The 26,280-nt window shown below is 50.2% G+C and overlaps 1 protein-coding gene and 1 long non-coding RNA gene across 3 annotated transcripts in view; one reads left to right on the top strand and one right to left on the bottom strand.

Annotated features, from left to right (window-relative positions):
* Nucleotides 1-10,092: 10,092 nt before the first annotated feature.
* PDE6D (phosphodiesterase 6D) overlaps nucleotides 10,093-26,280 on the bottom strand; it is a 39,636-nt gene continuing 23,448 nt past the window's right edge. Inside the window, exons 2-5 of the mRNA XM_087739488.1 lie at nucleotides 19,040-19,128; nucleotides 14,096-14,221; nucleotides 13,137-13,242; nucleotides 10,093-10,727 (exon numbers count right to left, since the gene is read on the bottom strand). Of these exons, the coding sequence (XP_087595614.1) occupies nucleotides 10,646-10,727; nucleotides 13,137-13,242; nucleotides 14,096-14,221; nucleotides 19,040-19,128 (403 nt within the window). The 3' untranslated portion in view covers nucleotides 10,093-10,645. The remainder of the gene's footprint in view (nucleotides 10,728-13,136; nucleotides 13,243-14,095; nucleotides 14,222-19,039; nucleotides 19,129-26,280) is intronic.
* LOC148050818 (uncharacterized) lies at nucleotides 10,735-24,655 on the top strand. Of its 2 annotated transcripts, XR_015700478.1 has the most exons (5): nucleotides 10,735-12,555; nucleotides 15,478-15,558; nucleotides 15,816-15,878; nucleotides 17,949-18,247; nucleotides 23,975-24,655. It is a non-coding gene; the product is annotated as an uncharacterized LOC148050818 (long non-coding RNA). The 2 variants fall into 2 exon arrangements; XR_015700477.1 differs by having other exon boundaries at nucleotides 15,478-18,247.

Here is a 26,280-nt window from a genome sequence, read left to right as displayed (position 1 = left end):
GGACCCCGGGAGGCAGGCGGGGGTTTGTCTGTCTGCTTTAACCAAACCAAAAATGCCATAACTTAGCCTAGACCTCTGCTGCTTTGCTCCTAACCTTCCTCCAACTCGTTTTTCCTCCCTCCTCTAGGGCTTTGGAGCTCAGAATAGCTCAGCCTGCTCTGCCAGGTACGCAGAGACCCGTTTGCAGGAACCCGCCTTGTATCCGTGCCTCCCAAACCCTTGCCCCAGCTCCAGCGAGTCCCCTTTTCCCCCGCTGACCTGGCCCTGTGCCGGAGCCCTGCCAGATGGTCTTGTTGCCGCCTCTCGCCCTGCAATCCCGGCAGTTAGCGTTGAGATGCTGAGGGGGTGATTTTTATTCTATTATTTTTAAAAGAAGAGAAACCATTGTGCATTTAATGCGCTGGCTGCGAGGGTCACAGCTCCTCCTGATCCCCGGGAGCAGCCAGGTCACTTACTCTGTATTTACACCAGTGGCAAATAAGCTCAAAATCTGACTCCTTGTCCTTAATTATCCAACTAATCGTGGCGCTAGCTGATAGCTTATCAGATTTACTGCCTCGATTCACAGGCCATGCCCAGCCCTGCCTCTCACCTGCCTGGCTGACAGCGTGCTGGCAGCAGGGCTGGAGGCCAGCACTAGATTTGATTAGCAGGTGCTCTGATGTTCCCGATGGGATGTGACAACATGGGAGCGGCAAACAACGCTGCCGATTGTCACCGAGTGTCACCGTACGGCTGGGTGGTGCTTTGTTGTGCAGCGCCGGGAGCCCTGCCCGTGTCCCTGCCGCGGCTGCCCCATGCGTGGCTCGTGCATCGCCATGGGCTCCCATGACATGCGATTCAAGCTGGCGCTTGCAGATTTGCAAGGCAAATTATTCAAATAAGTTTCTGCAGCTGAGGAGCAGGTGAGAGCAGGCTCTGCGTGTCACCGAAACATGGGGACCCTGCATGCACAGCTGGCGCAAGGGCCCTGGAGGGGAGATTTTGGGGGAGCAGTGGCCTTGTGTCCCTGGCTGCAGAGCAGGATCTGTCCTATGGCCTGCAGCCCCCCAAACCTGGGGGTCTTGGGTAGTGGGGTCCTCTTCGGTCTGGGATGCGGGGTGTGGGGTAAAACTGGAGGCTGCCCCCGGCCTCCCAGCCGGACAGGCTGGCGATGGGTAGGGCACGGAGCAGCCGGGGTGAGAAGAGGGCAGGCTGGGGGGACCCCCCAGCCCCCCAGCTCCTGGTCCTCTCCTGGCTGCCACGAGCCCTGTGGCCGCTGGCGATGGAGAGGCCAAGCCCCACTCCCTCGCCTCCAGCAGCTCAGGGCAGCCCCAGTGCTTCTGCACCCCGTTTCTACCCCCTCTGGGTACCAACCTGCGGTCACGGCTGGGTCCTGGGGGGTCTGGCAGCCCCCTGCCACCCCGTGCCCCCTGGACATGCTCCTGTGTCTTCAGTGCAGAAAGGGCAGACGCTGCCCTGGGCGCGGGATGGGGCAGGGGCAGGTGGGTCCTAGCACTGGGGGCTGAGACCGGTCACAGCTCGGTGCATGGGTCTCCGCAGGGAGCCCCTCCCCAGCCCCACTGTCCAGCACCCCGCCCCAGCCAATCCCCATGCACCAGCACAGCCTACCAGCCAATCCCACACTGCCACCTGTCCCTCCCTTCCCCCCCGCCCCCTCGTGCTGCCTCCACCAACCACAATCAAGCAACACCCAGGCCTGACCAATCCCACTCTGCCACCTGGCACTTCCCGCCAGCCAACCACGTGCTGCCACCTGTCTCTGCTGCTCTCTCACCCTTCACAGCAGCAGTTCACCAATCGCAGGCTGAGGGAGACTGCTCTGAGCCAATCCGGAGCTGCCACCTGTCAGCTGTCCCAGCGAATCAGGGGCAGCCACACCCCCCTGAGGGGTATAAAGGCCCCTCAGTGCTGGGGCTCTGCTTGTGTTTGGGGCTAAGGTGGAGCAATGAAGGTTCTCTGAAAGCACCTCCTGCCTGTGAGGTCCTGGAGGGGATGCAGGCTTGAAGGTGGCTCTTCACCTCATCAGGTGCCCGATGCCACACAGGGCCTTCGGGGTGAATCCAAAATGCTATGGGCATTGCTCACCTGGATGATGCCTCGGGATGGGGACCAGGAGCAGCAGGTTCCCCCCTCAGCAGGAGAGGGCTTGCAGGAGTCATGCCAGCTGAAGGCACCTCCGAGGATGTCTTAGAAATGGTCTCCCTGGTGAGCTGGCCTTGTGCTAGGGGCTGCCCGCCGGGACCTGGGGAGTCCCACCTGCCTCTGGCGTGCTGAAGATGATCTCCACCACTGCCTGGTGACCAGAGCCAGGCTCCATGGGCTGATGCCACAGGACTGGAGGTGAAGAGTATGGGGCCATTGGGTCCCTCACCCAGGGCTTCACAGGTCGCACATTCAGCTGCAACCTGCAGAGCAGAAGTACTGCTTGTGCTGCTCCTTGCCTGCAGATGTGACCTGTGCCTCCTGGGCAGTTTGATTCCTGGTTGGATTGCTGATCATGATGGTCCTGGAGACCACAAATAGGAATGTCTGAAGCTGTTCTGGGGTGCATTAGCTGTCTGCTGACCACCAAAGATAGCCCAGGTAGCTCCCGAACGCAGCCGTCGGGAGAGCTGCAGGGTGCCTCGTACAAGCCTGGAAGGACTTAGGCTGTGCCAATGTGCACGGGTGGCCACTTGGACGAAGGGCAGCCCTTCCCAAGGACTCTGCTGTGGCTGGGCCTCAGCTGGCACAATGGGGTCCTGCGCGTGGCTGAACAACCCGGTGAACTGAGAGCAACTTCCATGTGGTCGGCCTGAAACGCGATGCTCTGGTGGAGCCATGCTACCAAAGGTCACAGCCAGTGTAACCAGTGGGGCTGAGCCCGTGCCCTGTGGGCCACTGGACTGGGTACGGACCAGCAGACCTACCTCTAGTCCTGACCTCCTGCCTGTAGTAGGTTAGGACCTGTTTCATCAGCTCAAGCCTGTCCTGTACCAGTGGTAGCTTTCAGTCAGCCTCATCCAAAACTTTGTTGTATCTTGACAACCTTCATGAAATTTGGAGCACTTTGAGGGCTCGATGGAGAACCTACTTATGGGCAACGCAGGACTTGAACTCCAAACTAGACACACGCTGGGACTGCTGGTGCAGTTTGTGTCTGAGCAAATAATTGGCATCTACTTGAGAGTCTGATGAGTGAAACTGCCTTCCATGCACAAGTCCTCAAGATCACAAACACAGAAGGGGTGTTGCTGTTGAAAATAAGACATGAAGAGCTCTTCCTCTGGCAGAGCAATTGCCATCTGGCCCAGGGTGCGAGGTGACCTGGGGGAGCAGACCCCCGGGAGTGGGCTGAAGGCTGGGGCCCTTGGCTGGTCTTGGCCCATCCCGCATAGCAAAGATGTGCCTCCTAAGTGGCGCGGGGATGTCTGCGTGCTTGCCCCGAGAGCTGTCTGGCGCAGGCAGGAAAGCCCAGCCCATGCTGAAGAGCAGATGTGGGAGAACAGGTTCCTGTCTTGTCCCTGGCTGCCACGTGCCTCTCAGTGGGCCAGTGCAGCTCTGGTCCTGGACCCAGACTTGGCAGTCGTGGGGACCCGAGAGTCCCCCGCCCAGTGGAGGTCCCTGAGATCTGAAACCCAGCTGGATGCTAATCCCTGCTGCCAGCTCTCCTTGGGGCCACCACCTTTCTCTTTCCCCTCTCCAGGGTGGCAGCCTCAGAGAGGGAGCAGGGCTGGGGCGCTTGTGGCTCCTCCTGCACAGACACTGGAAATCCTCCATCCTTCCCTGCGCCGATGGCTGCTCCCTCTCGTCCAGCCGACCTGATCCTCTTTGGAGGGCAGGAGGATGGTCTCTGGGGGACCCTCAGCTTTGCGTGCCCCAAGGAGGGCCGTGGCTCCTGTTCGTGGCTGGCTGGGGAGCCCCAGAGGGAGCGGTGGGGGGTGGCCGGGGGTGGTGGGGCTTGGAGGGCCCCCTGCAGCACCACACTACCTGCGATCCAGGAGGAGACCTGGGAGGAAGCAGTGAGCACCGTGCTTCGGAGCAGATGGGGACCCGGAGGGGCTTTTGTGTCCCTTTCCTAAGAATGCAGTGTAAGTGGGGCAGCTGGGGGATGTGAAAGTTCAACCCTATTAGCCCCTGGAGAATCCACAGGGATGGAGACCTCAGACTGTAAATCCGCAGGGATGAGGTCTTCGCACATGTCCTTTCCTACCCAGGAGGGAGACCTGGAGGCGAGGGGCTCTGCCTCTCCCTGCATGCCAGCCAGGTGTCGGGCAGGGATGTGTGTCCTGCCGCTCACTTTGGGCATGGGGGTGCCCCAGGCTCTGTGGGCACCTCTCTGGCCCCCTTTCCTTTGCTGCAGGCAGAGCAAGCTCCCAGCCCCGGTCTTTCAGGGAGCTGGAAACCTCTGCTGCACCCCTCTTTCATGACTTGGGGTGGGGAGGTTCAAGGGGTGATGCAGCTTGTGCCCAAAGCTGGAGACCTGGATGCTTGGCTGATGCATGACCCCTGGGTAGTGCTGAGGGGGACAGCCCATAGCAAGTGTGAGCCCCCCCTCCCCGGCTGGCAGCCTGGCGCTGCCAGCCCCCGGCTCCGCTGGCAGGGAGGGGCCGTGGCTTCAAATTGCCTGGCTGGGGTGGCAGGGAGTGCGGTCCTGCGTGGGGCCGGGGAGCCTGCTGAGCCTGCCCGGGGTTGGCTCCACCACCACACGAGGCCCCAAAGGCAGCGTGAGGGCTCAGAGTGGCTCCCGGCTGCCGTGGGGTGCACCCACCCCGCAGGGATGGAGGCAGGGATGGGTGCAGAGTGCACAGCCCAGGCTCCCAGCAAGCCAAACCCCAGCCAGTGCAGGGGCTGGCTCCCTGTCCTGGGGCAAATCCCCCTTAGCCCCGCTTATCCCCCCTCAAGGCAAGGATGTGCTGCTTCCCTGGGGACACCCCCCAGGACAGGCTGTGGGAGCAAGGCTGCAGCTCCGGGGGGCGAGCAGCGGGCGGGAGTGGGGCTGTGGGGCTCTGCCGTGGGAAGGGGCAAGTGTGGGTGCACCTGCCCGCAAGCAGGCCCTGGAGCTGCTGCTCCCTGCTCCTGTGCTGCTCCATGGGGTGGCTGCGGGGCACCGCACAGAGCAGGCTGGTCCCCAGTGAGGGTTAGGGGCTGTGTTTGGCTGTGGGGAGCCCCACCGGGCTGTTAGCCATGGCCTTGGGCTCTCGAGGCTTCTCCTGCATCCCCCAGCTCGGCAGGGGTAGGGATGAAGGCAGGCGTGAGGCACGGAGGTGTTGGTGCCTGCGGGAGGTGATGGGACACCTCGCCCCGGGTTGGGAGCAGACCTGGTCCTAACCGTGTGCCCATCGGTATCCCCAGGAACTCTGGGCTGGCACGGGGCTCGGAACGTCCAGCCCAGCGCAAGGGCTGCTTCTCTCCTGGGGCAGAGCGGGTGGCGCGTCCCGTCCTGGGTGGCCCACCTTGTCCTGGGTGGCCCACCGGCCTACCTGGCGCGGAGCTGGCTGGCCCAAGCTGGCCCTCGGTGGCTCTCCCAAGGTCCCCGTCCAACACAGTGACCCAAGCCAGCGTCCTCCCTGCTCAGCCACTGGCACTGTGCAGTCCAGAGCAATATTGCTGTATTGCAGCACCATCTAGTGCTGTGGGATGGGGAAGCCCCGCACCCCAGCACTTCCCCCGAGAGCTGTGGCAGCACCGTGGGGACAGGCCGTGGCCATCCCATGTCTGTGGGTCGTGCCACCAAGGCCACCCTGCCAGGAAACCCACACAGGCTGTTGGTGATGGGGGTGAACGGGCAGCACAGCGTCTGCTGGCTGGGGGCAGCCAGAACTTTCTGTTCCTGGTTCCTGCGCCAAATGTATCTGGCCTCAGCTGCCGGTTTTGCCACTGTCTCCCATGGAAATTGGGTGTCTGTGCTCTCCTCTGACCACTTTTGTTTCTCTATCAGCCAGATGACCCGCCTCCTTAAGTCCCCCGCTGTCAGGGTCTTCACATCGCTCCCGTGGCCTCCTTCTGCATTCCAGGCGGTTTCTTGGTGTCTGTCTTCCATAGCCAGCATAAGTCTGATCCCTTCCCACAACTTGTCGCTGTTCCCCTTTAGCACACCCCGGGCAATGTGAGCCCTTTCCAGCCCAGCTTTTCGGACACCAGGAGAACTTTCCACTGCACCGTCCTGCCATCCACTCCTCCCCTTACTCCGTGTCCCCAACTCGTCCCCTCTCAGCTCATCATCCCTTCTGGGTGCCTGCCATGCTCCCCACCCTGCCCAGCCCCTGGTTGCTGGGAGAGCAGGCAGGATTTTGGCACAGAGCTGGATCCCGTAGGAATGGGATGCTCTGCAAGAGGGGCCGTGGTGATGGCTGGCCGCACTCCCCTCCCGCGGCGGGGGATGCCAGTGGGGAAAGCCACTGTGGATGCGGATGTCACGCATGCAGCAGGGTGAGTTGGGTGCTGAGCCCCAACAGGGATCGCACCCAGGTCCCATGGCACTGAGGGCTGGTGGCCGGGGGCTCCCCAGGGCAGGAGGAGTTGGGCACCTTGGGCTGAAAAGGGGCCCTTTGGGTCCTGCCTCTGCCCCAGCTGCCCTCCTGTCTTTGGGGACGAATGGGACTGCCCCGAAGTCACCTGGCAGCCCCGAAGTCCCTGTGTCCGAGCGGCTTGACACCTGGCTTGGGCTCTGCCCGCACTGTCCCGGTGACCCAAGGGCAGGATCTCTGCCCCTAAAAGTGGACAGAGGGATCTGAACCTTCCCAGCCCTCCTGTCCCCTTCCCAGTGCCACTGGGGGAGGATGGAGCCGGGGAAGGTGGGACGAGATGGTGCTGACCCTGCAGGCTGCCTGCCGCTGCCACGCGCTGCCTGCTGCCACGCGCTGCCTGCGCTTGCAGGAAGGTAAGAGTAGCAAAGCAGGCACCGAACGTAATGTGGCCCTGGGCTGTTTGCGCGCCTTTTGTTTGCCAGTAACCTTCGTGAATCAGCTCATTAACTGCATTAGGACGGCTCTGCTTCTGAGCGTTATTGGGCAGGGCAGATCTGGGGCAGCGCGCCAGCGGGAGCCCCAGTCGGCTTTGCTGGGTGCTCAGGCAGCCGAGGGCCCCCGCGGCGGCCGGGGTAGGTAACACCCCGGCGGGGTGCTGGCGATGGGCAGTGAGGGTGAGGGAGCCCGGTGCTTGCTGTGGGAGGGGGGAAGGAGCTGGCCCTGTTCCCCATCTCCCCCATCACAGCATGAAGGTGAGAGCCTGATGCACCCGGGGTTACGTTCCTGCTTCACAGCCAGCCCCGAATCCCATCAGTGGGTGTTTTTCATTGCCGTAAGTCGTGCCTGTGCCTCAGGAAGCCTCTATGGATGGCTGGAGAGGGGGCGGGTGTGATGAACCCCAAAACCAAGCAGAGAGCTCGCTTAAAGCTATCCCTCATCACCCTCCTTCTGTACTGCCTTGCAGCTTTTACCCAGCAGCTCTGCAACACCCCGGCTTGGAGAGCTCCCAGACAAAGACGTGGCCGAAGGGCAGTGAGGATGAAGTTTTTGTTTTACAAGCTTCACCCCCAATCTCTCTGTGCCAGCCCCCCAGACCATGCCGGGTCCCAGCTCTCGCCTGCTTCTCCCTCCCTCCTTCCTCTGCTTCCTGATGTGCCTCTGTGGCTTCTGGCCGCATGTCCGGGCTCTGCAGGGCCGCCCTGCCCTCGCCGCCAGGTTTCCGCAGGCTGCCGGGGTGGCTCGCAGCCCTCCCGACGTGGGGGGCTCGCCCCACGTGGCAGCCGTCTGGCTGGTGGGGAGCAGCCTCCCGAGCACGTTCCCTGCCCCGAGGCTCTTGCAGAAACAAATGCCCTCTGCGCGCCGGTGGCTGGAAGGCACTCGCGCCCGCCGCGGGAGCTGCCGAGGCCAAAACGCCCCGGCTGCGAACAATGAGCCGGGGAAAGCCACGGCTGTTGGCTGAGGTTCACCCGCGGCGGCTGCTGCTGCCGCTGAATCCGGCCGGTTCCCTCTCCCGGGCACCGCTCGGCAGCAGTTCCAGATGAGCCGAGGTTTTGGCGAGCGGCTGGGCTCTGGGAAGGGCCCTATGTGGCGAGAGGCTCCTCGCCTGGCCCAGCCAGGTCCCACCCCCCAAAACTGCCCGTCTTGCCCCCATGGAGCCTTCCCCTTGTGCAGAGCCCGGGCTGGGGGCGGTTTCCCTGCCCCAGAGATGCCTGTGAGTTTCCAGGTGGGAATTTTTTGGTAAATAAAAGGGGGAATCACCGCGTTGCTCCCTGCTCCCGCTGTTCCCCCCACCCGCCTTTGCGCCGGGGGTGGTGTGGGGCTGCCCTCGGGCCACGGGCGGATGGTGGCAGCAGAGGTGACGCACACCCCGGCCCTCCTGCTCTGCTCTCGCCCTTTCCAGCCCCGCTTGTCCCTTTGCCGGGGCCTTTGCTGCCCCAGTGCCGACGGCCACATGCGAGGGAGCCCACTGCCGCCCATGCCATGCTTGGGCCCTGGGGACGGGACGCGCCGAGGGCAGGGCGCTGGCAGCGTTTCCTTCCCCTTCTCCCAGGGCTCCCAAATCCCCGTCAGCCCCACGGGGAGGGGACCTGCAGCTCCTCCTGCCCGGGCCAAGCACGGGCTCCTGCTCCGGGCCCCTGCAGCCCTTCTCCTGGTGTCTGGTCAGGCCGCACTGGTCCCCGCTGCCCTACTGGGGCCTTTCCGCCGGAGGGATCCAGCCCCCTGCTCTCCCCCGGCCCCGGCGTTTGCCCCGTCGGTTCTGTAAGGGAGGCTGAGCCCCGCGCTGGGGGATGCTGGGGGGACGGGGGGATGCTGGGGGGGGACTGGGGGATGCTGGGGGGGACTGGGAGAGGCTGGTCCAGGACGAGAGCGGGTGAGCTGGCAGCTATTTCCCACGGAGCCACTGGGGGGCGGCAATGACCCGCCGCAGAGCCGCTGCCGCGGGGCCGGCCAGCTCCAACTGGGTGAACTGGGCGAACTGGGGCGGGCGGGGAGGGAGAGGTCTCGGGACCCGCGTCCCTCCAGGGCCCTCTCCCAGGGCGCCCCCGCCGATAAGGTCGAGCGGGTGCGGGACCTGAAAGCTCGTTTGCCGTTACAGAAAAAGGCATCAGGTCGGATGCGGTCCGCTGGGAGCAGACCCACGCCGGCTGCGGGCCTAGCGGAGAAGACACAGGTACCTGCTCTCAAGACCTTCGACCTTTTCTATTTTTGCTTTTTGGGTCCCTTTTGTCTCTCCCCTTTGACGGCGGTAGCGCCATCACCGGCTGTCGCTCATGCTGGGTGCAGAAGGCGGTTTCGGTCGATCTCTTTGCATCAAGTCTGGCCTAGGACGGGTCACGCTGCTGAGAAGACCCTGCCCTGCGAGTGGAGCAGCTGAAATCCATCAGTGAGGGCTCATAAGAAAGCTGCTACGGCAGATAACGCTCTTCTCATGGGGATTAATGGTCCAACTTCAATTCACCTAAATAAAAAATTACGCTGTGTCCCTCCCACAGACACCCCGTGGCTGAATACAGGATCTGAAATGCGTTTCATTTCCCCGTGACTCTCCCCGGAATCCCAAGCCCAGCCGTGGGACGGGCTGACCCGGGTGTTGAGCGATCGTAAAGCCGTCCGTGCTGTTTAAGAGCAGAAGCTGGAGATGGCCCCTTGGGAATGACCAGGGGAAAGAGCAGCCCGTCGCAGCAAAATTGCCGCCGTGTGTCGTTAAAGCCGCACGCGTGTGGGGATTGTTGGTACCGGCAACCGCAGCCGCGGCTGCGCTTCAGGGAGCTCGGCCCAGCACGGGACCGATGCTGGCGGGCTCAGGGGAACGCAGGTTTTCCAGCGGGGGTTGAGCGCCCCCAGGAACTTAGAAAAGCAGAACGACGTGCAGTGCTGCTCAGGAAACCCAGGGACTGGACAAACAGGACAAACTGCCCCGAGGGACTAACGGACAGAAAGGAGGCCAAGGAGAAACCTTGGTCAGAGCAGTCAGGAAACCTTTCCTACGTGGTCAGCCGGAGGAGAGAAATGTAACAAGGATTTGGGGGCTGCGGAAGAGGCAGGGCTGTGGAAAGCCCCATTCTGCTGCTGGCTTGAGGGACAGGAGTTTGTGCCTACTGCGAGGCATTTTTATAACAGAAAGGAAAACGCACAGGACTAACATTTCTTCCCTTCTTTGGACGGTAGGAATGTTTTAATTGAGAAATTAGTTTTAATTACATTAGGTGATATCACAGTCTATTTTACAAGTTCAGGGTAAGAGGATGCGTGGACCAGTTACACAGAAATCCAGTGAAAGGATAAAAACCTACAACATGAGAAAAATGAAAAGGTTAACTTAATCCCCCAAAAATGAAACGCATTGAGAGTTTGGTGTGAGTGGAAATGGGAGATTATACCGGGATCCAGAGAAGTACAAAGGATGAGACTAACATAATTTACAGTATTGGTTCTGCATGACCATCGTTTGCCCGTGTTCAGAGACAGCCTCTATTCCCCAGTGCATCGCTGAGCAGATGGCCCTGTCTCTGAGGGTTTGGTCTGGTCTTGTCAGAGGAGAAAGCAAAATAACTGATGGGCAAAGGTCACAACCCACGCTGAGCTGGTCCCCAGGGTCACCGCCTACAAGACTGTCTTCCACTGGATAGTCGGGGGGTTCTGCACCAAGAACTGTATGGAGGAAAACTAAAACAGCTCCAAAAAGCCCCATCTCAAACGTAGAAAAGTCTCACTCTGGAAGTGCTTACGAGAAGGTCGTCATCATAGAATTTGGTTTCTATAATAACATTACCGCTGTGGAAGGAAAAGAGGAGAAAGAAGAGGTATTAGAAGAGCGCACGAACGGTAGAAAACAACCGCTCCTCTCAGTGCTCTCACAAGCCCGGGCTGACATCTCCCCCCCGCGACACGAGCTTTGGTTTGGAGCCGCGCGCAGTGAGCGCTGTGTCCGGATCCGGCGGCCATCAGGGCTGGAGGATCTCTCCGCTGCGTTCCTGCACGGAGAAGCTCCCCCCATCCCTCCCTTGCCGCCCCCTTTCTGGGCACAGCACCACGCAGGCTGCAGAGTGCTCGCAAACAGCAAACGTCTGCTCACTTCTGTTGCTAAAAATAAACTAGCAGTCCCAGCACCTCCAGGCCCCTCTCTCGTGCAGTGAATTGTGAACACCGATAGGAATTCTTTTTTTGTTTCCCATCTCTGTCCTCTAGTGCTGAGCAAGCTACTTCAACCAACTTCACGTCATCTCCCTCAAGAAGTGCCTAAATGCAAACACATGCATTTTATACAAACTGCACTGGAAATGTAGATTTGGGTGTGACAAAAGCTCTGATGATTTAAGTTGCCGACTTTGAGATTTTGGTAGGTAACGGTAAGAACTTCGGGGTCACCACAACACCTGGACCCCTGAGCAGTGTGATCTGACCATGTCTAAATAACCTGGCTCTTGAAAATCAAAGCAGCAGTTCCATCTCCACTGTGGCTCTTGGTATCTGTGACACCGGCAAAGCGAACCTGGCAGGAGCGCAACGTTTTTGCCGTGGCGTGGACAATGCTTGAACTCAAATGTCAGGGAATGTTCTCAGTCTGATGATAGTCAGTCATCCCGGGAATCCTTTGCGCAGAGTGCCTTGGTTAGCACCAAATACCACATCTCCATTCTCTCCTGCTATGGAAACACTGAGACAAACATGAGGTCTTTGGGAATATCAGAAAGTGAGGGGCTCTCCAAGTCTTGGCAGCTGAAAAAAGCTGACTTCTTTGGGCCACAAAAGCCCCTTTGGATTTCTTTGGGCTGGTGATTCTATTGGAAAGCCTCAAGAATGACTTTAGGACACCTCCATGAATAGGAGAGAGATCTGGGTGCCCACTACAAGTGGACAGAATCCAGGGAAAAAATGGGACACTAGAAAATCCTCAGGGTCACTTGAGAACTGGACTCTCACAACTCCCAGTCGTGAAAATGCTTTGATTTCCAGAGACGGTCAAACCCAACTTGTCGGATGTCTTTGTTTCTTTACTCTGATTCCCAGATCTGGCTCCTCCTGTACTGACTGAAAGCCACCAGCTCTGGGAGCCGAGGACGTGTGTAGCACCTACGACGTTCTGAGCAGATCGTGCCAGTTTGGACACACTGTTTGGACACTCTCTTCTGAGTCCGCTCTCTCTTTGAAACGTGCTGTGAATAGAAACCAGTGATGGTAGTTCCCATCCCGGTGCCTCCTCTATGTGACTGGCTTTCCTCCAGACAGGGAATGAGTGGGAAAATGCTGGAGAGGAAGGTCTTCCAGAGGACACAGTGACCTTGCGGTGAGACTGGCTGCTCCCTGTCTGCCTCTTGTTGGCAGGAGGATTCCCATACCCTTCTGTCTCTGCTGGCAACGTGCTCCTCATGTGCTCGCCAGCACCCATCTAGCACTGCAGGGAGGGTGGCTTTTGGCAGCGATTACAGCTTCCCAGGGGCCTCCCTCAAGGAGCCTTTTCCGCCATCCCACCAAAGCTTGTGCCTTGCTGTCCGCTCAGCGATGCCCAGCGTGCGTTATTCTGACACAACTCCTAGGGATCACTGACCTACTCGGAAGTCAATGTGCAAACAGCGGCCAGGACTAGACGTTTCTGAGGAAGGTGTGTGAATCCCATTACAGGTGACTGTAAAACGACTGTTTCCTACCTGTTAATTATCCCCAGATACAACTCCGTATGACTAAACGCATAGTTTATAATCCAATGTAAAAGACACAAAGCTTGGCAAAATGGTACAGTGATGAAACAAACGCTAGAGCAGCTCCTGTGGGCGATGCATTGCTTGAAAAACAACCACCTTGGACAAGAGTCAGTGATCAATAGCTGTATTTGAAAATGGCCCAAACAGCTCTTGTTTTTTTTCCTGGATCTAAGGGGTATTAAGCTGCAAAGCATTTTAAAATCCTTTCACAGTTCACCTTTCAAAAAAATTAAGCAACTCTAATAAAGGATCAGTTCCACTTTCTCCAAACTTTTATTGCTATATTAATGCAAATTGGACCTATGGGAAAGAAGGTAATGAGGTTGGCTTAGCCCCTTTTATCTCTCAACAGCTAACAGTAGTGAGGGTGATTCAGAGTTGGTAGCAGCTCCCTCTCTTCACTCCCACTGTGGCCCCCAAGGAAATGCCACACTGCTTTTTATTTGCCTGCTCTCAGATTCTGTAAGCCCAAGGCACTCACGTTAAAACGTTAGCTGGCATCATCTGTGATTCAGGTGCTGCCTCTATCAAGGACTGCCAAGTGTTTGTGGAGTTAGGAATCACAAAACCGAATTCAAAGAACCATTCTGCAAAGTAAAAAGAAGATCCAGAGGCATTTGAAAGAAGATAAAATCCACAAATGGTCCTTTTGCTTTTCACCTGACAGGCTGGGGAACTCCCTAAACTGTCCTGCTGGGCTGCCAACATTTTACATTTAAATTACTTTGTACAGCTTAAACAGCACTGAACCCTGCCCTCCTCTTAAAGCAGATACTCCCTTTCTACAATAGCTGATGATAATGATAAAGTCACACCACTTCCTTAGCATTCAGTGGAAATTCCACCACACCTAATTGGGAACAGGGAAACCACGCTCCCCCTCTTGCAGACATCCCCCAGATCCAGTTGAGACTAAGTGCACAACTGGTTGCCCAAAAGACAAGGAGCTCAATGTTTTATCTCCCCCTCCTCCACCCCAGATTAAGAGTAATGCTGCAGTGAGGAAGAGCAGATGTGCAGCTATGGAGTCACACGGACAACAGTCGGTGGCAGTGCTGTAACCGACGTAAACCGGAGGCTCCTGTAGTCCGGCCTCCAGCCTGGCGGTGGCCAGCACTAGGTGCTTCTAAGGAAGAGGCATGAATCCCCATCATGGGTGACTCTAAAATAACCTGTTTCCTTGCCTCAGGCAGCCTGCGGTGGATTTATGCCCTGAAGCATGATTACCCAGATTTTTTGCTTACATAACGAAGTGTTAATGCACTTATGAAATGCTATCCCTAATACTGTGGCCCATTAGTCCTGACAAGAGGAGTGCTTCAGTGCTACTCTGAAACTATAAAATCACCACGTTCAACCCATTTTAGTTTCTCTAATCCCCGCCGCACTGGGGGTCACTCCCTGCGCTGCAGCAGGACTGCATGCAGAGCAGATGCATACCTTCTAGACACTGCCCTTTGAAATAAACTTTCTGTTCCAGTCGGAATTTTTCCATTTGTTCTGCTGAGGAAAAGTTTAACTCCCGAGACACTGCTTTGCATTTCAGGATTTTTTTAGGAACTCGAGCTGTGAAACAGACAAAGAAGCATTATTTGGACACAATAAAACAAACCCAGCTGCTTCAGGTGCTATTATAACATACTTTGAAATGAGGATTAGTGCTAGTACAAGATCACAGTAGCAGGAAAAATGCAAACACAAAGGACTTCGTTCTTACACCTGCAGGAATGAAATCCAAGATGCAAATAGGTTAACTACCTTGCCCAGAGCCAGGAATGAAACTTGTGACAGAACGAGGGATACTGATCTCTTAGACTCCTGGTTCGTAGCTGTTTGTTACTAAAAACCACAATTCTTCAAGTCAAAATATGAGATGCAGCTTAAATTTTTATGTTAGGAAGTGTGCTGAAGACCACAAGCAGCCGAGGGGCTGCTTAGTACACCAAGCGTGGTAGCCCTTCTCACTTCTCCTTCCCTTTCAGGCTGCGCATCCCCAGCAAACCACAAACGGCTATTTCTCAGCCCAGCAGCACTGGTTCAGCCATCTCACATAGCTCTGCAAAGTCGTCCTGTAGAAGTATGCAAAATGTCTGTTCCCTAAACGTTGAAACCCACACAGGCAGTAAAGTCAGTACCAAACTAGAGAGTTTAAGAGGGAGAGTAATTTGGCAGTCCAAGGTATCGGGGGTCTTGCACTGGATGAGGCGACAACAGCAAGTGGCAAACTGTACCTGGTAGATATTTCATGGCTTTTTTTAGAGGTGGCGGGGTAAGAGAAGGGACAGTTTGGGAGCTTGATTAATTAATATGCTGAAAGGTCCTAAGCAGGAGAATACAGGGGGGGGAGTCAATAGACTCAAAATCTCCCAAGCCCGTCATACTTCAGTGGTGTGATCGTACATAATCCTTCCTGCATATTAGAAAATGTTTCATGTAAATTTATTAGAAATAAAGAGGGGAGGGAATACAGCTGGCATGTGCTTTATGAGCCAAACTGTTCCTAAATGGAAAAACACATCAAAACATCCATGAGCAGACAGCAGGCTGCTGTTTAATAAAAGGAAGAGTCTCCCAAACCCCCGGCAAATCCATCTAATGCAGAAGAGTTTAATGGAGTAGGACTTTGATATGAAACCAATCTAGAGCGCTGGAGGGTTAGGGAATGTAAGCTACCATCCTATCCCAGGGAGAAGTACAGAGTCCAACGTTTGTTTTTTTTTTTTTTTAAAAAAAAGGTAAAAAAGAAAGTTAAAAGTATAAGGGAAGAGTTTTAAATGTAAAAGCTCTCTAATTATTTTTAGTCTTTTTTTTTTTTTTTCCAGCATAGAAATCTGCATGGCACCATCCTTTACTGCCCTCACAAGTACAGACTGCAGCCTGTTGTGAACAAACATCCCTTTGCAGTTACGTGTAAAATGACTTCTGCAATTTAGTAATTACATTTCTTTCATCCCCAAGACAGACTGCTGAGAAGGTTTGCTTTAATATTGTAAAACTACAAAATAAAAGGTTACTTTTAATAAAAGTAGGACTGTATAGTCTTTAAACCCCTGATCTAAGAGATTTTAATTGATATGTATACCATCAAGCAGAAAATGTAATTGAAATTATTTATTTTAAACTCATTTTGCTTTTATACCTTTTTTTTCCCATTAAAAAGACAGAAGAGAAAGAAGTTTGATTCTCATCAGTTAGGACCATTTTAAAACATGCTGAAATGCAGGTAAGCACAGCCTTTATCCTAAATTTAGTACTGCTTTTTGTTAACCTGAGGATATACTATATCTGCACATTTATTTAAGCACTTATATAACTAACATACATTTAGTCAGATGCTTAATTCTGATTAGATTAGAAAGTGATGAATGACACATTTCTTATTTACTAAGCAAGTCATTTTGGGTCCAACTGTGTTTAGTTAGAAACTGAAATTCAATTAAAATATCTGTATCATGTTTTCATATGGTTTAATAAAACTACCTTAAATATCTGGGACATGTAAGAAAGCAAGCTATCTTAGCCAAACTTCTTTTGTATTTCAAACTACATCTTTTCTTAGATAATGAAAGGATTAGTTGTATTTCCTGAATGAAAGCTGGCTGTGGTGACCGGGAACAACACTGGGGATTCTACAAGTGCTAGACCTCAGCATCTTACTCCAAGAATTGCTTGTAGATTGGAAGAAACCAAACTTTATGGATTTGCATCTCCCCGACTGCCTCCCAGTTTTGAATGCACTGTCACTGAATTGAGCTGACTGGGTGTATGGAAAAGCTCCCGCTGTCAAAAGCTGGTTTAGATGGTTAATTCCAGTTTCAGGTGCTCAAGCACTGATTTTCACTACTTTCAGAGGTTTAATGTTAGGACTTTGGCAGCAATCCAATACCACATTAATATTCTTTTCATTTAATCTAAGTTTTAATAGTAAGTTTAGGTAGTAATACAGTATCATGATTTGAAACTTAAGAGTTCATTTTTTAAAGAAACCTGTACTTAAATCAAATAGAAGTCCTGTTTAAAAAGCAAATAGAAGTCCTGTTTAAAGGAAATATATTTTATTCACTCTGCTGTATATTTGATTCTTTGTTTGCTATGTCTAGACTGTGATTTGCCCTGAATGGCCACAGAACACACACACACACAAGTACTATATAGTGACTCTGAGACACACATGGCCTTCATTTTAAAACAATTATTCTGACTGTTTGCCCTCACTGTTTCTGTTGCAGGACTGTACCAGAACTGCATTTCCCCACACCTTCTTTTAATTCATAGTCAGATTATCCTCCTTTGTTGGACACCTCTCCCCTTTCTTAGCCTATTTATTGAGAATAATCTATCCATCTCAGTCTTCTTTTCTTGCTAAGCCATACAGGAACGGCTTTTTTCCTCTCTTCTCCTAAGGAAGACCATCCTCCCATCCGTAATCTTTTCAGTAGCTTCTCCTAATAGCTCTTCTCTGCACCTGTTCCAGTTTGCTGCCATCCATCTTCTAGATGGATGACTGAACTGCACACCAGATAAGGTCTTAACAATTCCTTGTACAATGGGCATTAATCTCATGCCAGAGTATGCTTTAATTAATTCCCCAAGCTCCTCTGAGGGAGGTGAGGGTTCCTGTTTGTATGTGAGGAAAACCTGAGACACAGTGAGGTGATGTGATTTGCCAAAGTGAGAAAGATGGCAGGAGGGAAATGGGGCAACACAAGAAACCCTCACGAGACACAGCTCCAGCTGTCCTCTCTGCCCCAAAGCACACCTTTCTGCAGTTCGCATTGAACCAAGGCAGTGCAACAGGCTGTTGAGACAGAGTGAAGTGGATTCAAAGACTAGCCATGCATTCAAGGAGAAGCTTTTGCAGCACAAAATCTGGGAAGACTGGGAATACTTTTGGCTGATTTTCTTCTGCTTTCTAAAGCCTGGTTCCTCATTTCTCCTAGGCCTCCTGTTAGCTGCTGTGGGCATGCCAAATGTTAGTTATATCAAGAAGGCAAAGCATCACTAACCTGCAATTTAAGAAATTTAGTATTGAACTGATGAATTACCGCATTTCTTTTGAAAGTTGTGTTTCAATTGCTTTCCTACAGGTGTATTTGAAAGAGCTGGAATGCTTTTCCTTAGTGTAGGTATCTTGTATGGTAAGCATGAGTAAATACCTGTTAAGAACTATCGGCAGAACTATTTGCTGTTACCACTGGTATGAGAATGGAAGCTCAGGTTAGCAAGGCTGAAGGAGACAAAGCTTGGAAAATACTCTTAGTAACCACTGAGTCACAGCGTTGCTTTCCTCTAGGTCTGACCTGCAACCTCTGTTCCTGGCATCAGGCCCCTCTTAAGCTGAGGCAACCTACTACTGCTCCTAATAATGAACCCTTGTCACAAAGCAGATGAATGTCGACTGGGGACCAAATGAGGAGAAGGCACCTCGTTTCTCTTGCACCTTAAGCTGGCTTTGAAACCAGGTATATTGCTGGAAGACTACTGGACTCAGTGTTTTGCCACAGATCTTCTGTAGGCTCTCTGGGCAGAGAAGGATCTTTATACACTGCTCGCCTCCTTCAGACGCAACAGATTTTCCAATTTATGGGAGAGGTAAGTCCTAGTAGTGCCAGGCAGAACTCAGTCCTTGATGTTTAACCAAAAATACATCAATGTCACCAGCATAATTAAATGATCAAGTTCACTCCACTTACTGGAGATCAGCTATGATACTCACATAATAGCAAAGCCTTCAAAATTAATTCAGTGAGGTCAGACTCTTCAAAGAGCCAAAACAAAGCTCTTGGCAAGGGATGTTACCTATCACAGTGCTTTGTCACAAAAGGGGAAGAGTAAGGGACAGTGAAGTCCTCTGCTACTCAGCGAGGACAGAAGCAGAAGGGCAACAGGCCTTCCTAGCAACGGCACAGGGACAGAAGAGCAGAGCAAATGTGCCATGTATGCCATTTTAAAGCAGAGGTCAAATGTAGTGCAGGAGAATGTTAGGACAGCTGTGGCCAGGCGAGGTAATATCCATATGCTTCTTCCCCACTGGTTCTCCATTTGAGAGACCTTGACTAAACCCTGTTGTTACACTGAGAAAAGTCAATATATTTTTATACTTTTAATTTTGGAACCAACAGTTGACCTAGCAAAGGTTGGCCACTCATTCCTTACCCAGCTGCGCTCCCTTGCTTAGCATTGTTTGACTTGTCCCCTTTGCCAGCCACTGACCCACTCCCACCCTTCTCCACGTGTCCCGAGGTTATTGTGGTGGAAGCCTCTGAAGGTGTGAAGTCACAGCCAGGATATCTGTCCTTCAAAGCAGGGGTACGCTCGCAGCTCTGGTGACCCAGACATACATCACCACCCAGCCCCAAAATGCACAGTAAGGCCACACAGTACCTTCATGCTCCACTCCAGGTACAGACAAATCTTCTGTTCCTTGCCAGAGGATTTTCCCTGTTTCTGCATCCCGAAGGTTCATCCAATTTCTGATTAGGAAGCAATTAAGGAAAACAAGCTATTTACATCCCTAAATGCTGCATCTACTATTCTTTGCTAAGCCCTGAAAGAGGCTGCTCCAGCTGAGTTTCAATCATGTTTTCTGATTCTCAGGAGGCCAAGCAAAAGAGATGCTTTTTCCCAGAAAATAAATGAACAAACCAACCCTTGACCAGAATGAATGCAACAAAAATTGTATAGTAACAGATTTAGTTTTCACTTTAGACTGAAACTTGTTAACCTCATTTATAATTTTCCATTGCTTCTAAAGGATAAAGGCAATGTCATTGTGCTGCAGAGAAGCAAGAACATTACTAACAATAACAGATAATTCTACACGAACAATTACCGTTCTCCAGCATTTGAAAAATGCTAGAAAAAGAAGTGCTTCCTATATAACGTAAGAAAAAGAAAAACACCCCATCAGGCTTGTTTTCCTACGTTACAAAATATTAATATCAAGGGTTGTTCTATTGCTGTTGACCTTGTAACTGCCACTCATGGGAATTCTTCAGCTGCTGAGCGCTAAGCAAAGAGAGGTCCTCTCTTTTCACTCTCAGCAAGTGAGGCTGTGCTAGCTTTCAAAAAGCCCAGATCAGCGAATTAGTCATTAAAGTTATAGGCAAGTATGAAATACTCACATTTTCAAAGGGACAATTAATAATGGTCTGAAGCACACCTTTGAAAAATCTCTCCCATAATGTAACTCAGACATTGACACCCCAGAACAAGGAGCCTGCACACCCGCCGATGCCATTTTGAACAGGGACATAGCCGTCAGTGAGCCCGAGGCCCCGCAGCAGCCTCCTGCTCCACAGCTCCAGAGTGGCTCCAAGGAGTCACTGGCACAAATGTAAGCAGCCTAAATAGAGCAGGATCTGTGAGATAAGGCCACACAAACCAACACCTTTCCAGGTGTTTCCTTTTGCTGGTTTATGGCAGTGCACCCTTCGTATTCAGTACTTCCTACAGAAGATACTGGAAACTATGTGGGAGAAGGAGAGAGACCAACTGCTCAAGGAACTGACTGGGGAGGTAGAGTAACATAAGAGGGACAATATGGACCTTGACGTAGGTATAAATAGGAGCTGTCAGAGATATGCATATTGAACTCATCCTCTAACATACACAGTTTCCAGGCAGACTCACACAAACTCGTCACATTGATCAAATTTTTCCAGAGCTCCAGGAAAGAAACAGACGCTTTAGCAAATTTTGCATTACAGGGTAACATTTGTTTTAAAATTACGTGTGTGGAGGAGGGAAGATGGCTGCTTCAGCGCAGATGTGAGGAGCCTTTCCCTTCCTGAAGGCTGGCCAGACTTTCCATGTCCCACTGAACGGGCAAGGGGGAGGAGAAAGGTGGGAACGCATGCACAGGGTCCGTTTACACAGGCATGGCCTTACAGCTTCCAAAACTTAGCAACAACTTGGAGCACGGGAAGAGGGAGCGTAAGGCAGCCTGCTCATGTCCTTCTAGCCTTGTTCTATAACACAGAATATCTACCACTTGTTCTGGGATTAAGGCAGGAGGAAAAAGGGGGGATGGAGAAGACAGAAAGCATCATCCCTGGAGGGCCCCATATGCCACCTCCATATCCTGGCAGAAAGCTGGGAAGTGGAGATCTTTCCCCAGCTACCAAACCAAGGGAGACGGGGACCGTAGGCAGGCAAGTCAGAGAGAGAAAATGAGGAGCAGCATGGCAAGAAGAACCTGCAGCAGGGCTGGGCACTTCACGTGGTGCTGGCTGGAAAACTCCGAGTCCCCAGCCAACGCAGCCCACAGGATGGAACTGCCCCAACCGTAATTTAAAATGTCCAACAAAATCCACTGTTTTTAGATACATCTTCCCACAGACAAATATACAAACTAGCCAGGGTGAAGCTATTTGCATAGACAGCAGTGGGCAATCTATCAAATGCCATGTATGAGGGAAAAATAACAAATGAGACAATCTGAGCATCTCACTGACAAATTCATTTATCTTCACAACACCTCGCAATGCAAACACTCTTGACTATTAGCAGTACAGTAATTCAGTACATTTGGCACTTGATTATCAAAAATCTATATTCCCTTTAAAAAATGATCCCCTTCAGAAGTATCTACTTGCTATTTGTTCACTATCAATATCAGTGGGAATTATGACCTCACAGGTCTGGCCATAGGCTGTGTAGTGCCAAACTGAGCAGTAGACAAGGACTTCTGAACTGGAGATGAAACACTAACCAGAACAGCAAACCCGGCATTGCACAGGAACTGATCCAGCCTCCCAAGTGCTGTACCAGTACTCTGACTAATAGACCATCTTCCTTTTTCCTTGCCATGCCTTGCCTTGCTTTGTCTTACCTTCCTGTCTCTCCTCCCTTATCAATTTTTGGAGTATTCTGAAATCACATTTGCCATTTTCAGAAGTATTACATTAGAAGTGCCCTTCAAAGAGTAACATAGTCTCACAGCTTCATTATTACCCTTACTTGAAATACATAGTTATAGGGTGATAGTGACCTACTATTTCTGGTGAGAGAAAACACTACTGTAGGCTACTGACCCCTGTCGCCTCTCCCTATAAGGATTTATCTCTCAACCCAGTCCAAGAGAGATGATACAAGTTAGGTTGCCATGCTGAATAATGCTAGATATGTTAACATTTGGGGCATTAGACTTCTATACAGTGCTACCAGACTTTATTTTGTATTGATGTTCCACTGTAAAAGTAAATCCATGCAGGACAGCCTGCCCCATGCTTTGTATTCTGACTGTTAAATTAAAGATGAAGAATAAATAAAAAGCTGAAGACTATATCCCTGCTGATGAGAGCATGCAGGTCAGCAATACGTGCCACAGTTCCTAGAAAATATCTTGTATTTAAACAATCTGGACATTGCTAACCCATCTAAATTCCATATCAAATGAATAAAGGTTTAGTGTCAGTGTAGCCAAAGGCTTTCTGGCCTAGACAGATGCACGTGCAAGTTCAGGACATGCTTTTCCAACTTCTGCAAATAAAAAAATGAAATCAAATTGCTAGTCAGAGTGTATACACAGAGTTAAAATATGTGGATCCAGACATAGTTTAAGGGATAAGAATGCTCTAGCCAGTTCATAATTTTTCTCCCAGTAACTAAGCATTATTAAAAGGGAAGGACAAATCATCAAATCTTAAAAGTGCACTCACACAATCCTCTTCTATTGGAAAAAACACTTCAGGCTCAAGAGATTCATTCTTTTAAAAAAATAAATGTTTAAAAAGAAACAGACATCTGAAAAAATTTCCTAAGTCAAAATCGAGATCATTTATAAAACTTAACTGTAATGGAATTACAAAAAAAAAAAGGCAAAAGCCATCACAAGTGATTTTTTGGCAAGGGAATACCTGACAAAGCAGCAGCTGTACTGCTTACCTAGTTAGCAGCTTATCACACTATTTCTGTCATCTTGGATAGAAAGGCTGGTATTAGGACATACCCCAGAGTGAAGAAAATGGAGATCTTGAACCAAACCCACACACACTGTTATCTTCTAATGTGTTTAATTGGTTTAAGATTCTTCCATCCCAGCATGAGAGACATTGTTACTAAAAATAAAAAGTGCTCCATCTTATGAGCAGCAGTGGAGACCTGCAGGCAGGATGAAGAGGGCATTTTAAGTATTATTGAAAAGGAGAAAGTAAATTAATGTAGGTTTAACACAATTACTCTTTTTGAAGAGGATCATGTCAAGCCACCTGGCAGGGGTAGCTAAGGAGAGCAAGTAGAGAGCCAGACAGTTACAGCTTTGTGAAGTTAATATATGTGAAAAAAAAAAGGAAGAACAATAGTATATTCCTAATTCAGCTTCTCACTCTAAAATCACAAGAACACTCTCACACCATTAAATTTTCATTCTCCTGGATTTTGGTTTTTTTGGTAGGAAACAATGTCTAATTTAAGACCCATTAGATCAAATACTCTTCAGTCCTGAAGGCAAGGAAGTATTAGGTAGAACAGCAGAAGGAAGGGTGTACTGTTGATCTATTTATATTCCACCACTTATTGGGTCAGCAAAGTCTTACATAAAAGCTTTGTAGTAGCTGGAATTTGACTTGCTTTATATACATGACATGAATTAGCTTCCTCACAGACCTACTTTGCTTAGCCTGATGAAGGGAAATGGTTTGTGCATTTCTAAATCCAAGTTTTGTTGTCTTGAATACCTCTGATCTCAGAACAGAAATTCTTTCTTTTTTGTATCTGTCATAGACATCACTTCTTTCAAACAAATCAAAAAACACATACTTATCTTTAAGTGCTTTAGCATTGCAAAAGATTCCCATGTATTACCACAAGGGTAATTAATAATAACCTTGAAGGAAGAGAATGAGTACAAACAAAATTAATCATTAAAGTAGTATGGAGTTAAAGAAATTCTGCCCCAATCTCCCTGACTATTATTCGTATGTTGTAATGTTTAGTACTTTTGGAATATCTCAAAGGCTGCAGCAAACGGTAGGTGTCATTTCTTCCATTAAAATGGTCCATTTTTCATTTTATTCCTTGCTGTCTACACCATTCTAAAACTTTAGGAACTGCTGCACTCTTATCTTTCATAATAAGAGTAAGGCTAATGTTCATAACCACTCCTGGAAGGGAAGGTCTTTCATCGTCTTTGCCAGCTTTTTTTTTTTTTTTTACATGAAATGCAACATTAAGAACAGTTCACTACATGCTAGGTGCAAACAGGATCCCAACAATTACATGTTAATAAGAATTGTCCTATGGGATAAATGACAGAGAGAAGGTGGAGAAGGTGGAGCTGAAAGCCCTGAACAATTCAGACTTACATTTCTGTTGCAGACCCAGAAAAACTTCTGATCTGAACTGCCCAACTTTCACTCCTGATTTTACGTTGTCTGTTGTGAAAAGCAGACACAACCAGGCACTCATGACATGGACGAGCATGTTACTTTAAAGAACGTTACAGGTAAGTAAAGATCAACCTTTAGGGATTATATTTTTATCAGACATATTTTCCCAGAAGAATATTTGCATCTCAGCTGCTTCAATCCAGTCTGAGGAGTAAGGACCAAGATAAGTTATGCAAAATAACTACCTAACTACAGGATTACGAAGTAGACCACCCAAACAGCCTTATGCTTCTACTCCACTCAGGCCATTCGTCCTCTAATCTTTCCAATCTCTAATCTCACTTTTTATTACAACTCCCAAATCCCTCTTCCACAGAACTCCTAATCGTTCGCTTAAATTTAAGCATACGCACAGACATTCTGCTGAATCAGGTCCTAGAGTTCACTCTGTTTGCACTCAAGAGAAATGCTGCTGTCTTCGGTGTTTCATAAACCACAGGTATACATGTTGGCGGTGTGTTAGGAGAAAAGGAGTCTTTCCTCCTAGCCTAAGGCTGAAATTCAGTGCAAAATCATATCTGAAGGAACTGAATGAGCGTCCATCCATTCTGTCTAGTAACAGAAGTACCAAAACAAACACACAAAATGGAAGCTATTCCTCAAACATTACTGGAGCCTTTGAGTATAGCACTGTCAACTTCTCCTGCTTTCAGACAGCGGCACACCCTCTTGTGTTCCAGGTTAGTCAGAAAGCATGCTATGACAGCTCTTACAGGAGCAGGTATTTTTTAAATCTCTGCTATTATAAACCAACTTTCCTGGAGTGACGCGCAAGATATGGGTTACTGTGCTTCTCCAAATGACGGGAGGTGCTGGGTACTGGAAAGGTGCTCTATTAAATCCTCAAATGGAAGGAAGCCAATTATCCCTTCAAAGCACTCCTGACACTCCTGTACTCACTGTGAAAGAGCCTGCTTTTAAAGTCTCCTGCACAGAACAAATTGCTGTGCAACAGAAGCCAGGGAGATCCACAGATTAATGTGAACCACATGACAAAATGCTGCAAAAGTCCTCAGCAACCAAAAAAGTAATTTCACAGCAAGTTATGTAATCAGAGGGATATATGTAACAGCTATAGCATCACAGCCATAAAACCAACACAATATCATATACTCGTATACTTTGTACTTCCCTTTTTATTTTCCCCGGCATCTTTGCTTGCAGATGCCATCTATACGGATCTTATATCACCACATATTTTCACCTAACATCAGACAGTCCTGGATTAAGCTGTTCTTGGCCTGTAGTTGGAAAGACAGTCAAACATATTACTGAATGTCCGTGTCAACCGAATTACCTGTCAACTGAATTACAACTGAATTACTGTGTCAACCTTACCTTGACTGTAATAGAAAATTATGCTAACAGGGCAGAAGTTAATATTGCTACATTATATCCTATTAACTAGACCTCAGATAATTTCTGCTATGCAGCAAGGTTGGTCCTGTTGTTAAGCTACAGTATTCATTACTACATGTCACATTCTCCCTTTAAGAACTTAACAAAGACACTCTCTGCACCTTGGGTAACCGTTTTGAAGATGAGCTATGTTCCCACCATGAAAGTATTTCCTGCTTGCACCTCTTAATATATTTTATCTTAGCAGGGCTCACCTTGAGGCACACCGCAGAAGTCTACAACAAAAATGCAGCATAGGTCAACTTGTAGTCAGATCAGCTGCAAAGCGATGCTAATCAAACTAGAAAAATACAGAAGCCGTTTAACCTGGCACACTTTGGAAACGCAGTAAACCCACGTCCAACATTTGCTAATAAAAATTTTATGCAGACTATCCAGTTTAACATCTGTGCCTTTCAAACAGTTTAGGTTGAATAATACAATTATTAGTCACTCTTTTCATCAAAACGGACAATTACCATACATCTCTACTCCATAGCATCCTAGTGACGTGACGTAGCAGAATAAGGCACAGAGTTTGCTTTCAGTTAGTTTACATTTAATTTTCACTCTTGTCAATTTGCTGTCTGAAAATATTCAGGGTGAAATCTCTCCAAATCTTAAATATTTAAATCAGAATTGGTGACACCTGTAGTAGGCTTAACAAATGCAGCTACTTGTACAAAAACAATGAAGATGGAGAGCTCCTAGACTCTGGAAAGAGAAGTGTCCAGCATGGGCAGGCAGGGTGGGAGAATGTGTTCTGTTTCTTCAGTAATACCCAGCAATATTGCAAACTAAGCCAGGCTTCCATTTCACTGACTTTTCCTCTCTTCC

This window comes from Nipponia nippon, unplaced genomic scaffold (assembly GCF_047370975.1).
Source record: "Nipponia nippon isolate SJK-2023a ecotype South Korea unplaced genomic scaffold, ASM4737097v1 scaffold_7, whole genome shotgun sequence".
Taxonomy (NCBI): domain Eukaryota; kingdom Metazoa; phylum Chordata; class Aves; order Pelecaniformes; family Threskiornithidae; genus Nipponia; species Nipponia nippon.
This window is presented reverse-complemented; position numbering and strand designations above follow the sequence as displayed.